Source organism: Trichoplusia ni, chromosome 2, assembly GCF_003590095.1.
Source record: "Trichoplusia ni isolate ovarian cell line Hi5 chromosome 2, tn1, whole genome shotgun sequence".
NCBI lineage: Eukaryota > Metazoa > Arthropoda > Insecta > Lepidoptera > Noctuidae > Trichoplusia > Trichoplusia ni.
This window is the reverse complement of record NC_039479.1, coordinates 3863524-3877820: the sequence shown is the minus strand read 5'-3', so window position 1 is coordinate 3877820 and position 14297 is coordinate 3863524. Positions and strand designations below refer to the sequence as shown.

General features: G+C 34.8%; 1 protein-coding gene across 13 annotated transcripts in view; it reads right to left on the bottom strand.

Moving 5' to 3' along the window:
• The window catches only part of LOC113504080 (potassium/sodium hyperpolarization-activated cyclic nucleotide-gated channel 2), a 232280-nt gene that overhangs the window by 61934 nt on the left and 156049 nt on the right, over positions 1-14297 (bottom strand). For 3 of the 13 annotated variants that reach the window (XM_026886271.1, XM_026886262.1, XM_026886280.1), the window contains exon 2: positions 30-291. The exons of 9 other annotated variants lie outside the window; for them this stretch is intronic. In XM_026886271.1, the coding sequence (XP_026742072.1) occupies positions 30-39 (10 nt within the window). In that variant the 5' untranslated portion in view covers positions 40-291. Of the gene's footprint in view, positions 1-29; positions 292-2057; positions 2384-14297 lie in introns of those variants that run through there. One more of the 13 variants, XM_026886252.1, reaches the window with a different exon arrangement.

Sequence of the window (14297 nt, the reverse complement as noted above, 5' to 3'; positions counted from 1 at the left end):
TCAACCGTTTAAAACATTATGAAACTTACCTTTAGGCATCTTTAGATTTTTAATATTCCCCTCAAACGTGACGATTTGTGGTTAGCGGTTAGTTATAAGTAATATCCGCGTGGAGCTCCATGCAGTTCTTAAGCACATCACATAAAACACACATCGAGGTACAACAGCTCACGACGGCACAAATAACACTTAACAAACAATATTAGTTATCATTTACACTTTATTTCACTAAGCTTTCATATCCTTTGACTAAATATAATTGACTAATTTCGTTTTGGCTTTAGATTTTGGCTGAAACAGAACATAATTGTGAGCAATTGTCGACGTTATCGCATCCAAACTATTTCAAGAGTTCGTTTATCTTGTGCGCGGTGAATGGCTGGCCATAGTGGCCATTATCCTTTTGGAGAGCATTAGAACCAGTTTTGTAATTTAATCCTTCCTGTCCACGCGTAATAAGTTTTGACGTGGATCAACAGTTAAGGTGCAATTTGACAACAGCAGTACCTAAGTGCAAATTGTATCTGAGAATAGAACACAAGACGTCCCCAGCAATTACGGGCCAATTGAGACAAAAGGATAATGTTTGGCCGCCGTGTCAAGGTCAGCGCGCTTTATTCGTTCAATTGGAAATAAAAATTGACACGCTAGATTTATTCATTAATTTTTTTTTTAGATATCTTAAAATAATTAATTATCACAACAACTGATCCTTGAGTATTTTCTCATTCTATTGAGGCTAAATGTTAATAGCTAAAGTTTAACAGAAGCACTAACATTTTATAGCGTTGAATATTTTTAATTGCTGTCTCTAATTGTACACTAAAACTTCCTGATGGTCAGCATCCACTAAGTATTGCATTCGCGATTCATTCTCTGAGTGACAAGGAATAATTATGTTCAGTCAGCTGTTAATTAACAAGACGTATAATAAGGTAACTGAGAAGTAAGTAAACGTCGATATCTTGACAACGACGCATTTATTATGATCCAGTTATCCGAGAGAAATCTAGAAGATCGTTTGTGACTATTCATTAACTTGTAATTTTAGGTTAGAATGGAATTTCACACGATTTTTAATCCTATAGTTTCTAAACGAAACGTAGTAGGCGAGTAACAATTACACGGTAAATTTATTTATGATTTGAGTGAGCTAGTGTGAGGTAACAGAAACAAATTGGATGCTTAATACCACCGTGAAACATGTGTTCGTGTTATTGTTTGGTGTATTGTATATATACACTTTATATTAATATGTTTTATAGTAATCCACTTTCATTGTTTCATAATAAAGCATGCAGTAAATTACTTATACGACCTTGACTTTTGAACTATTATCGTGAACGTCATTTGAGTGCGATTTTTACATATTACGAGTATACGTCTACTCGCAATTCAGCAATTAAATGTTTTTATAACTTATATTATATTGTCGTAATGCGCGTGATTTTAATGAACGTTGCAAATAAGTCAACAATTATTATTATATATTTACTCAGGTTTTGTTAATCGTCGCGGTTTATGTTGCTCTAGAGAATTAAATTAACATTTCCACTTCGCGGGTAATAAATCGATTATTTTTTGTTTCTAATGCATCGGATATAAACCTGTTCAATTAATAATGCATTGTTTATTTAAATTCTGGTCACTATTATTAGAGCACTAAGCTTGAACTCGGACTACGCCTGCGTGTTAATTATTCTGTGCCTTCTACACACAAGTTAATTCTCAGAAACATTCTAGAAAGTTGCTTTGAGGACGTGTAGAGATTGTGCATTAAACCCGTCTCAACGGCACTAGGACACACCACGAATGCTTTGCACCTCTAAATCGTTTAATATCTTCGTAATTTGACGAGAAACGTCAATAAAAACAATCATAAACACTAAACAATGTAGTAAAGTTAATGTGCCACCGTCGTTGATAAGTTACAATGAATTTTGTAGTCACATACAATTATAATGTACAGAACGTTATCGGGTTTAATTTTAGCGTCGGGAACACAGCGGGTTGAGCGAATCGTGTCTGGTGTGCGTTTTGGCCCAGTTGTTACTTACTTTCGCGGCTGGCGAGTCCACATGTGTACTTCACAACACTACGGAACAGGTAGTTGGTGAACCTGGCACAACACATGATCAATGTTTTCAATTTAACGTCAATGTATCGAGAATGTCATTTTGATGGGCGAACGGCGCGGGCGGCGGCGATGTGCGGAGAGGCGAGCGCGACTGATCGACGCACATAGCACTATACAATTGACGGCCAGTGGTAGCAGGGCTCGCTTTCGATGAGAAACGCCACGGCGCCCCCCGAAATATACGCCGAGCTTATAATACCATGTATTGTGGAGAGCGACCGACGCCCGCCCGGCAGCGCCTGCCACCATGCACTGATATTTTTTTACAATACCGAGACCAATTAATGCCAATGACTGTCGAAACCAGAAGCAGATCAGTGGTATTTCTCAGCTAATAGGTCTAATGTTTACAAGAGTTTTATGGGGCGATAGCTTTACGACTCATCCTAAGCGCAGCGGTAACTTGGAAACTAATTTATGGCATCTTTGTGCCGGATAGTGGCTGATTGACGACGGAGTGACATTTAGAACTGGTAAGAGTATCATTAAGCCTGCATTGTTTGCTGGTTAGAAAGTTATGTGTGACATTTCGCTTCACGAAACTACCAATAATATTCAATGTGTTTCTAACTTACGGTTTATGTAAACGACTTTCAAAACAGCTGTTTCGGAGGTGTTGCTAGCTACAAACACAAATAAAATTATACTGTCCTTTGTGAATAACCTATAAATACACTCTCCTAGAATGATATTGCAATTTTTAAAATTAATTTATTTATCATTTAAAATAATCGCAATATTTTGATGTGGATTCTCCGATCTCGGCAGCCCGTAAGCCCGGATCTCGGCAGTGTGATAAATGATAATACTCTTGCCCTCTATTAAGTGTATTGGACTTTAGTGCTATCATTACGCAAATGTAGGTAATCCAGTCTAGTCTGTCTTATTTGAGAGGAATAGGCGAGAATTAAAATAATCGATTGTTAGAATAGTCTTACCCCGTAGACTTTTTGTAAAGAAGTTTAAGGAAAAAAATGCTTTTTTACTCAAGTCCATTCATCTGTGAATCATGTTTTTATTAGTTCAGTTTGGGTAACACAAAACCGGGTTTTTTTGTTAAGTAATTCTTGTCAGGATTGTCTAATTTGGCAATGTGTGTAGCAAGACTAGGTACTTATTTGGTCGTTAATTTTAGTTGTGGTGTAACTTTAGTGGGTATATTTTGACAACGAGAGCACCTTTATTTTAAAAGTCATAAGGTTTAATTTCTTCTACCCTCATTTGTTGTAATTATTGACGTTGTTGACTGAATCATGCAAATGTCATCTGCAAAAACTAGGTGCATGTGTACTGTGTCAACCTATGTATAATTATAATGATCGATTATTGCGTCATAAGACGTAATGCGGGGAATATGTGATTCCGTTTTTTGAAACTAGATGGCGCTACGGCCTTTCGTATAGCGACCCGAATTTACTCGATTCAGAGAAAAACGGAAAAACCGTTAGTGATAAGTAATTACAATAATTAAATTATCAATTGATGAAAAACGAGATGATTTGAAAAGTGTCAATGCTTCCCAAGCATTAGAAGTTATAATCCATGCTCTTTCCTTGTAATAAATTATGATAATATAAGGAAAGATCGAGTTTTTGCACTTTTAACCGATAAAAAAAGAAATCAATTTGATGGCTGTCGTTAGAAACTCAATAAATCATTTACAAGTATTGTTTTCTTCTCAGTATCCTCAATTATAACTTAACAGCAGGATGTTTGATTGGAAAAAAAAACATTGAATGACTTCATTTGAGTATTTAATAACTACTTTTAAAAAAAACTGTTTTAGTTACACTTTAAAATCAAGTGAATAACTAAAACAGTTGGTAGTAAATTTGTTACAGCATAATACGGTACCTAGTAGTATCTTAATTTTTTAAACTTGTATTCTTTTTTTTTCTAGTCTTATGTGTGTCAGATGTGGGTCTCTGACGTGGCTCAACACACTTATGATCAAATCTCATTCGTTCTAGTTTCCTCGCGACATTTTCCTGCACCATTTTATGCTAATTGCTTTGCATTATGTAAATGATTTCGAAAAGACATATATTATTATGTGCTTGTCGGGACTTTAACCTACGATCTTTGTCTTGGCAGTCCAACGGTAGTACCACTAAGCTATCAGTACCAGTTTAAAGGCTAAAAATAAAACTTTTCCTTATTTACTTATGCCTAACAATTTCAGAGGTTTTTATCTATTTCAGCATATTTATAATTGAGGTAGGTGTTTGAGATGTAGGTGAATCATGCTAAAACTCGTTTTTTGTGTTTTTACCTCTATCGTAAATATATTATTCTTAACATAGTAAAGAAGCTGTTCGTTGCCCATAAAGGCAACCAGAGATATTTAGTGACAATAATTTATATAATGAACCGTGTTACTTTGAAATAAAGCTTATATTTCCATACCATTAGTACAGCTGATGTACGGCGAACTGTTACACAATTTGTACTTCATGAAAGTACTCCTCAACAGCCTTTCGTATGTAAATTTGAGAAGTCCCTTTTGGTAATTTGTCTAAAATTGTCATTGGAATGTATGTAGGTTGGTATCCAAAACTAATTTCTAGTATTTTAAACTTGGTCATTATGACTAATTTAATTTAGGTTAGGTGTACAAATGTAGGTAGCATGGTTTTATAGACATGATATGAAACAATTTTGTAACAATTACAACTTTGAACAATTAATTATCGCTATTCATCATTTAGTTCTTTGAAATAAAAAAACTTGAGAACCCTACTTAATATATGTGTTACATAACTCTTTCATTTACTTATAACAGGTATTTATAAAACCCAGTAGAAATATGAGATATCCTAAGCAATGATGATCTTATGATTTCAGATCCCATGGACAAACTGTCAAGCAAATGTCCTGGTTATCTACTTAGGAACCGGTGAAGAGTGGACCACACAGGGAGTATACCTATATGTTTATTTGACGTTGAAAATTGATACTCAGTACCCTTAAATAAATGGATTTTTAAATCCGATCCCACACCGATAACACGCTTGAGTATGATAATCCATTGTTAACCAAACAATGTAAGGAATATGTTCAATAAAAATATAAATTGTAAACATTCACATTGAAACGCATGAGAACTTTTTAGTTTATAATGTTCTCAACTACAAATCTATATTGTTGCTTTGTTTTTATTCTTTGTTACGTCATCATTTGTGACGTAAGCATCCGGATCTTAAATGGTACCAAGTCCAGGGCAAAAATCACGTATGACCTATAGTCAGGTCCGAGAGAGAATGGAAAGCAGTCGCCTCCGTCTGCGAAGCGGTCATGCTGGCAAAGGAGACGGCTGAACAAGGCAAAGAGAGTCGCGACTCAGCCGCCGGCGCCGTAGTAGACGCTTCTGATCCCCGTTGGCGCAAGCCTGCAGGCGGTGAGTGATGGGTAGTTCACCGCCCAATCAGAGCCAGGCCTGTGCCGGATAACGCGTTCGAGTTCCACGCGCAAATCAAAGAGAAGACAGATACCTCTGTAGAGGAATTAAGATTGACGCTTGCCGAGCCAGCGCCGATTTCCGAAAGGGTTACCGTGGCCCCGGTACACGAAAGTCAAACGAAAAGAATATGGGTGGGTTTTAGTCAGTAGAAGTCTGACTCCCTTCCGCTCAACCCAAACAGGAGTCACTCAATTAAAGAAGGGGGCAACCATCTTAAAGTAATGTTATTGCAAATGTGGAAGGGGGACGGTGCAATACACAACATAGAGCGGCATCTCTTTCGTAATTGCAATCATGTAACTTTGAATAATGGCTAGTAGGTCATGTGGAGAAGCAATCAGTACTTATGTAAGTTCACTACTAATGTATTTTTAAGCTATTTATTGAATTACAGCAACATAATTTAAAATAAGGTAATAATATTTTAAAGGTTTTTTTTTTGGAGTTGGTAACTAATACTAATATCACTATAAGATATAGTTAGTAGCTCCATATAAAATATATCGATAAAATATTTAAGAGACTTAACATTTTTAATGGATTCCTTAGCTAAAGGACAGTGCGACATCCTCATGGACTTAAAACAATTAAAACAACGACCAGATAGTTACGTCATGACAAAGGTTTGTTCTGTAGTAAAGAGGTTATTCCCCTATAACCGAGACAATGACAATGCCATGACCAATAAAATATGTCACTTCAGCTGTTTAGCTGACTATGTAAATCAGAAGGCCTCTTTAGCTTGTTGTAAGTGTAGAAAAGGGATGCCGCTCTACAACGTAGCGTGCCATCTCCCTTGCACGTTCGTTACATTTTTACGTTTAGAAGTGTTAGTAGGCCTCTTTATCTTAGATTGTATGTACGGGTAGACGACGGGTAAAGGTCACCACATCGAACCTACTGTGTTCGACGTGTCGCAGATTCGATCCCTGAGAAAATAACATAGCTTAACTTGGATCGGTTTTTTAAAAGTGGTAACAGAAATACACCGTGTCTGAAAATTTCGTCTGTGTAGCTATCACAGTTTTGGGATAAGGCCTGGTGACTGACGGACAGACAGAGCTGCTGGTTTAGTAATCGGGTTCCGTTTCTACCCATTGGATACGGATCCCTTAAAGTTTATAAAAGTGGGGATTGACATTTAGTTATCTTCTTCTTCTTCTAATATATAAAATTCCCGTGTCACGATGTTACTTACCGTACTCCTCCGAAACGGTTCGACCGATTCTTACGAAATTTTGTATACATATTGGGTAGGTCTGAGAATAGAACAACATCTATTTTTCATACCCCTAAGTGACAAGGGTTGCCCACACTAAAATTTATTTTTTTATTTTTTGGACGAAATTGTTTGTTTTCATTTTTTTTAATAATTTTAACTAGAAAAAAAACATTGGCAAAACAACGTTTGCTGGGTCAGCTAGTAATATGTAAAATAATGTTCTATGGCTGCAGTTCCCACGTTTTTATGTGCCTGAAGTCTTTTACAGTGTCAAATATTTAAATGTTTCAGTACTACTTCTCAGAAACTACCAAAATACAAATACTTTGAAAATTCATAATTATGCAAAACATATTTGTAAACGAAATATGAATGCACTGTTGAATAAACAAAAGTACGAATTTAGTTTGTTTCAAAATATTGTTTTTATGACTATCCACAAATTATGCATAACAAGAGTTCATTCACATCATCTTTATGATTTACTGACAAGAAATAGTAAATTATAATAAATATTTCAATTTTAAATCCGTCCCTAATCGATATATATTATAATCGATTCCTAAATGGAATAACTAGGAATGCCGTTGCCGTGATGTGGTGCACTTTAAAAAAAAAAATCTATGTATATTCTTCTGGATATTTTTCAATTGCCGCTAATTGAAATAGTACCGTTCCTTTTTGTGCTATTGTCAATCTTATCGGAATATGATTTACATTATATCAGTCGGCAATTAAACGAATATCGACAGTAAAACAATCATATTAATTATATGTCTATAAAAATCAATCTGTTTACACAGGTAGTACAGATTAAAGCTAACATTCCTTAAGTGTTGCTATTAAGAAATTAAAATAATTACATAGTTAAATGAACAGGACATTTAAAATCTAAACGCTCGCCTTTGTAATGCGGAAAAAGTGAATAATTAATTGATGAACAATCGCTTTTATAATAATTGGTGAGTGTGCAAGATTGTTAGTGAATAATAGATAACCTTTAGCATTGTGAGATCAGCCATCTTTGTTCCGTTCCATCAATAAAACAATTAGTTTATAATTGACCGCTTTGTTCGAATTATTTAGTCTTCGTACCTAATTAATTGACTTTTTATGATCCTGTTTGATTGTACAGGAATTATATAGGATTAACTTAGTCAACACCCATTATTTTATGTTAAAACTCAGTCATGATCAAATAATTAATGTGTACGATTAATAAAAAAAAACTAAAGTAAATAGTACATCCATACTATCTACAAAATGAATATTATACTCATACAAACACGATATTTACTGTTACAACTAAACATTTCATACACAAACAAATCACGATTTTATTTCGAAAACAACGGATTTTCGCGTCAGTTCCGTCACGGCGGAATCTTAGGCCAAATGATTCAGCAAACGTGTATACAAAGAGAGGACTTGTATTATACAGGTTTGACAACGTGTAAATAGCCTGTATAGTGTATATACATAATAATATTAATAAATGCGGCGTGGAGAACATTGTGTCTGCCTTTTAAAATAGCCGAAACCTGGTATGACGTGCGAAGCTAATTTACCTGTATGTGTACGTGAAAAATGTGTCTTATTGAGTTGTTTCGAGATCTACTCCCTTTTCGTGTAGAATGGAGTTTTTTTTTATATATTTTAAGCAGTTTTAATTGATTTTTTTATGGACGAATTTGGTAATTATTTCGGGTCAAGTCGCAAGTGAACTAGCGACTATGGCAAGAGGCAAGAACGGGATTAGGGTGTTTTTAGTCGGTGCAAGTCCGATGAATCCTACGCCTTATCTCCGATATGGTTTGAAACAAAACAACGGTCGTTTGTCGGTCAGACTTGCGACACTTAGAACTCTGTACAAATAGGGCAAAGAACTAATGAAATAACGGCCATGCATCAAATTTTTACCGTACCAACTATTGCTTAACCGTGATATTTATATTTAGTAAGTATTTGTTGTTATAGTGGGTCACAAGTCTAAGTTTAAGGGACCCTTAAACATCTATAAAATGACTTTTAAACTCAGCGTAGATTTTGAAAACATCATAACTGCTACAATATTTCGGTTACAAGTGATAGCTAGAAAAATGACAGTTCTGCAGAGGACACTCCATTTTCTTTGTTTCAAAGCCACGTTAACCTGCTTAGTCTAGTTCCACACAGTACATCAGTCAAACTGATCGCCAAAGAGACCTTTCAAACGGAAACCAATCTGTAATGAATTGTCTATTTGTAGGGAACATTGAAGCTCTATTTATTAGCTGAAACCATTCAGCTGTGTATGTGTGTGTGTATTGTGAGTGCATGTACTGAAATGATTTAGATCTTTATACGGTTATACTGTATTGTGTTATGGTGATATCATGCTGTGACACAAAGGGGACTAGTCATCTGAAGCTGGTATACTTTTTGGTTTCGAATTCGACTCCAATGCAACGGACATATTGATCGATATTTTTTCGAAGATGTAAGAATCGAAATAGTTTTTACAGTTTATGTGTTCAAGATTTGAGTTTGTAATGAAATACAAATAATACAGCGAAAAAAATCGACGTTAGATAGGAATCGAACTTGCGACTATACGCGCTAGTCGATTTATCAACTAAGTTATAGGGGTCCCTGACCAAGAGTATAAATTCGTTCATTCCATCATGACACGTCTTATTATTTGATTGGCTTAAAGTTTTTGTATGAGTTGATTCTAATCTATGAAATCTAAAATTATGAAATTGTTAGTTTACTAAGGGAAATCCTTTTGCTGCATTAGAAAAAAAATGTTTTATGTATTGCAGTACATAATAATAATTCTTGCATTTTTAACTGACTTCAAAAAGTGTAGTTTCTCAATTCTTATGGGTTTTCTTAATTTAACTCCAGAACTTTAAGATTTTGTTGATTTTTTCATAATTTTTAAATGGAATAGCTGTCATTTGGTGCAATAAAAAAATCATCAAGATAAACATACCATCGACTTTAAATAAATGGTATGTTTTTCTCGGTAAAACAATGTAACGAAAGCTATTATTCTATAGTACAGTAGTCTGTACTCAGTCTAGCTAATTACTTAAGCAGTGAACAAAGTTTGGACTAATGCTTTCTCACTCTGCATATCGCACAGACAGACAAACTTAGACAGTTTCTAATATTCTTAATTCAATTAGAATATCTTAATACAGTACTCAGTGAATGTATTGTAGATATTGTACTGTGTTTTGGGAATATGGTTGAGTATGCTTTTTAATTATTATTAAAAAAACCGACTCCTGCACTAAGAAACTTAATCCTTGTGTCGCGGGGGGTTTCACGAACATTCAAGTCGTGAAACATATAATTTTTTTGTCCTACGCGGGGATCAAAGCCGCAATACGTTGCGCTCAGTGGGTTTAGGGTGGTGACCTTAACCACTCGGCTATCCGTGCATGAGGTAATGTAGTTAAAAAACATGGGGACAATATAATTATTATAACAATATTTCAGTACCAAAATATAAAAAGAGGAGTATTTTTTATGCAAGAGGAGTTTTTGTTCTTTGTGTTTCTTTGTAGAATATTTGGAAAATTGCTTTCTTGGAAAAATGAGTTCATTTCCATTCCCAAATAAGTAGTACACAGATATGTCTACGTTTAAAAGCATGTGTATTGCTTTACTCACTTTCAGATCTTAATTGGTCATTTAGCGTACTCAAAATATGTCCTTCAATTCTAAACAATAGCTACATTATGTTCCATTAGGCTGTGTGTATGTTTTGCACGGAACCTTTGTACATGGAACTCTTCCGTGCTGCTAGGAACATTACATGGCTCATTTACATGATGGTTTTACAAGTCGTTAGGCTGCATGCAAACACCTATGAATGTGGGATAACGGTTGCTGTAAATGTTCGCTACACATTAAGACTTATTTCTATTTGAAGAGTATTATTGAGTTTGAAGTAAGTTGGTTGAATGGTTTGGAGCTGGTTTATGTTCTTATTTTGTTTTATTTTGAAATGTTTTTTATACATTTTGTATTTTCTCATTATTTTTTAGGTAGGTAACTTGATCAATGTAATGCAATCGTACTTAATTTACAAGGGCTAGTAGTTGACATTATAACAGAAAAAAAACAAAAGGTCAAAGAAATGATGCTTAGATGTTTTATGTGTATACCTATGTAGGGATCGAACCCGCGACACTTCGCGTACAGTGATTTTGGCTTGGTGACCTCAACCACTCGGCTATCCGTATATTCGTGTCATGTTGCACTTTGATTACAAACAACATAATATTAGTATATTTATGTTCTTATAATGCTTCTTCGTTTTAGCGTCTACCTAATCAGTACATAAAGCTATCATTCCAGGTCATATTAGTATAAACAATAATATAATAGCTACCGAGCGAAGCGCGGCGTGTGAGCAAGTGACATATTATACGTAATTACAAATACATAATTACAAACTTATTACAGTAATTAGTTTGCTTAGTTTTAGTGACACTTATGTTGTTTGTTTAAACTATGACACTAAACTGCTCGTTTCAGATAAACGTTAAATGTTAATGCATTGGAGACACGTTTAAGAGACATCTCTATTTCCATGTACTTGGAGTTCTGTTTTTTTTATAACGATTCTTGCACTAAGGAATTAAATGTTTGTATTGCGGGGGTTTCCCAAACTTTTAAGGCATATGCACAAAGGCACCCAGTTGAAAATGCTTCTCCTACGCGGGGATCGAACCCGTGACACTACGCACACTGCGGGTTTGGCGTGGTGATATTGACAGTTAATACTTATCCTAACGGTCAATCTGCTGCCTAGGATATTTTATTCTGCACAAGCGTTGGAGCTAACACATGCACAGTCTTTGTTCCCTCACAGTCCGATGGGATGTCAAAACCGTTTGTCACGACCGAAGTGAGATCAGATCATCAGACACAGATAGCACCAATACTATATAGGTATTTATAACTACGTATTAATACGTCTAGTTGCCATCCAGAGTCTGCATAGCAAATACATTGGCTAGGTTAGGTTTCAGACTTAATCAAGTGGCCTCAGGGAAGATAACTAAGCCCGTTCCTGGTTACCATCATAGTCGAAGAGGGTATGTGACTAAATTTAATAATACAAATCCTTAGACCGTCAGAATTGTAAATAGATTGGATATGTATTTTTATTTTAATTACAATATTTAGCTTTGGATTTATGATGCGCAAAGTCAATTCTCCCAATTGTGACGCTTGTGTCACTATAGAAGATGGGCAACATATCCTGTCGGAGTGTGTTCGTGTCTAAACGTGACTAAACAGTTTTTTTTTTGTCAAATATCCTATTGTTTGAGTAAAACTGTGTTGTATATATATGTTACGGTCTTAATTAGTTTAAAACAGAATAGGGAAATCGTTCTACATATATAAAAGCCAAATTATTATCGGTAACATTTTTATCGATAATATGATAAACATATAATTAATCGTGCTTCCGTTTGAAATTATTCAACAAATAAAAACGAAAACTGGTTTGAAGTTATTTGAGCAATATTTTTTATCTAAGGCAGTTTATTTTGAGGTCATCTTAAACTGGTTTAACTAACGGTGATTAAAGGGTTTTCAATGATAAAAATAAGTATGAGTATAAGACGTGTGGAAACAGACGCAAGTCATATATTAAGTAATACATTTGTAGTAATCAAAAAAAACAGTCAATTGTATAAAAAATGCCATTTTTCATATAAAATTGTTATCAACTGTGAACTGGGAATCTTCTTCAAGAAAACATTATGCGGCAACCAGCAATTTTTCAAGGTTGTGTTAAGCTACATCAAAGGCCGAGTTTGGCACCAAACCTGGTGTCAGGGTTTAAAGCTGACCAAAAAAGAAGACCAGTTGACCAAAATTTGCATAACGTAGTTTTTTCTTTTTTTTGTAGGAGGTTATTTACTTTGATTGACAAAGCTCTATTTTAAATGTTACCGGTCACACATCAATGTTTTACAACATTGTAACTGAATCCATGTTACATGTAGGTAATAAAAGTACACGAAACCCGAATTGCACAGTAATTGTGATTGCGTATAATTTATGTTGAAAATTGACAACAATTTGCTATAATGTTGGTGTTTTTATTATAAATTTCCTAGCTGGAATCGTGTTGACCACCTAACTATGTATGATTAGGTCAAAACTACAGAATTTAATTCGTTCATATCCGTTTAGTTATTGTGTTATGGAGTAAATTACTAAATACCTATAATAATGTCTCCACTTTTCTAAATTCATAATATGATTGTTTTTCATCGCAATTAATAATAGAACAGTTTAAAAAATAAAAGATTGAGAATCGGTCAAGTGCGAGTCAGACTTGTGTACAAATAGAAAGATACAAATTTATAGCCATTACATCTGATGGTCAACCCTGATTGGCAGTTGTAGCGGCAGCAGTAATACATCAGCTGTGAAAAATTTCAACTGTCTAGATACCGCGGTTTATGAGATATAGCCTACAGACGGACGGACAGCCGAGCCTCACTAATAAGGTTTCGCTTTGACCCTTTAAGTACGGAGCAATAAAGCGATTCCGTAGGACTGCATCCTCAACATGTAGGTAATTAACTCAGTTAAAAATAAACAAATTACCGCTTGTCAAACAAACAACAAATCACATTATTTATGATCTCAGATTAAAAAATCCCGTATAAACTTGTCCTCACACTTACAAGTATTAATTTCGATAACATTCGTAAGACACCGGAAGGAAGGCGCTGCGCTTGCGCACGGCCTTGGCCTATACTCGTAATATTTTGTTTAATATTTATGAGACGTGGATGACCGCCCTCTGTACCATTTGGCCAACATTTCGGCGTGATTATATGTAACTGATAATTTATTTACATTAATAATGTAGTTGCTTTAATTTATTTATCTTTGTAACATTCATGGGCCAAATTGGATTAAATTTGACACTCTTCGTATTATTGTGTTGGCCAACTGCTTAGGAGAATGTATACGGATAGTGCCAATTTAATGCAATTTACATTCATTTATTGGCCAAATAGTGGAATTAGGCCCTGCTCCCTCCTTTTGCCGTGCCCATGCCCAACGGGTCTACAATTTTTCCAATTAAATAAATTACATTTAAATAAAATTTAAATGTAAACATGGCGTCACACGGTGGGCTGAAAATCGGCTTTCATAGACATAGGGATTTAAATTTGAAAGTGCTTGTTTTTATGCCGGATATCGCTTCTATTAGTGATAACTATGTACGAAAATGAACCCCAGCTAATTCTGCCCAAAATCGAAGGAAATATTAATAATTTACGAAAAAATTGTATGAAGCTTGTATGAAAAATCGAATTATTTCCAAAACGGCATGTTTAACCGTAATATCCTTGGAGGTGGTCATAGTGCTAATTATTTATGTTTTTTTGGTTGCCGATTTAACGAAAAATTTAATGCCGTTTTTTTTTTAAAAATCGTCAAAATAT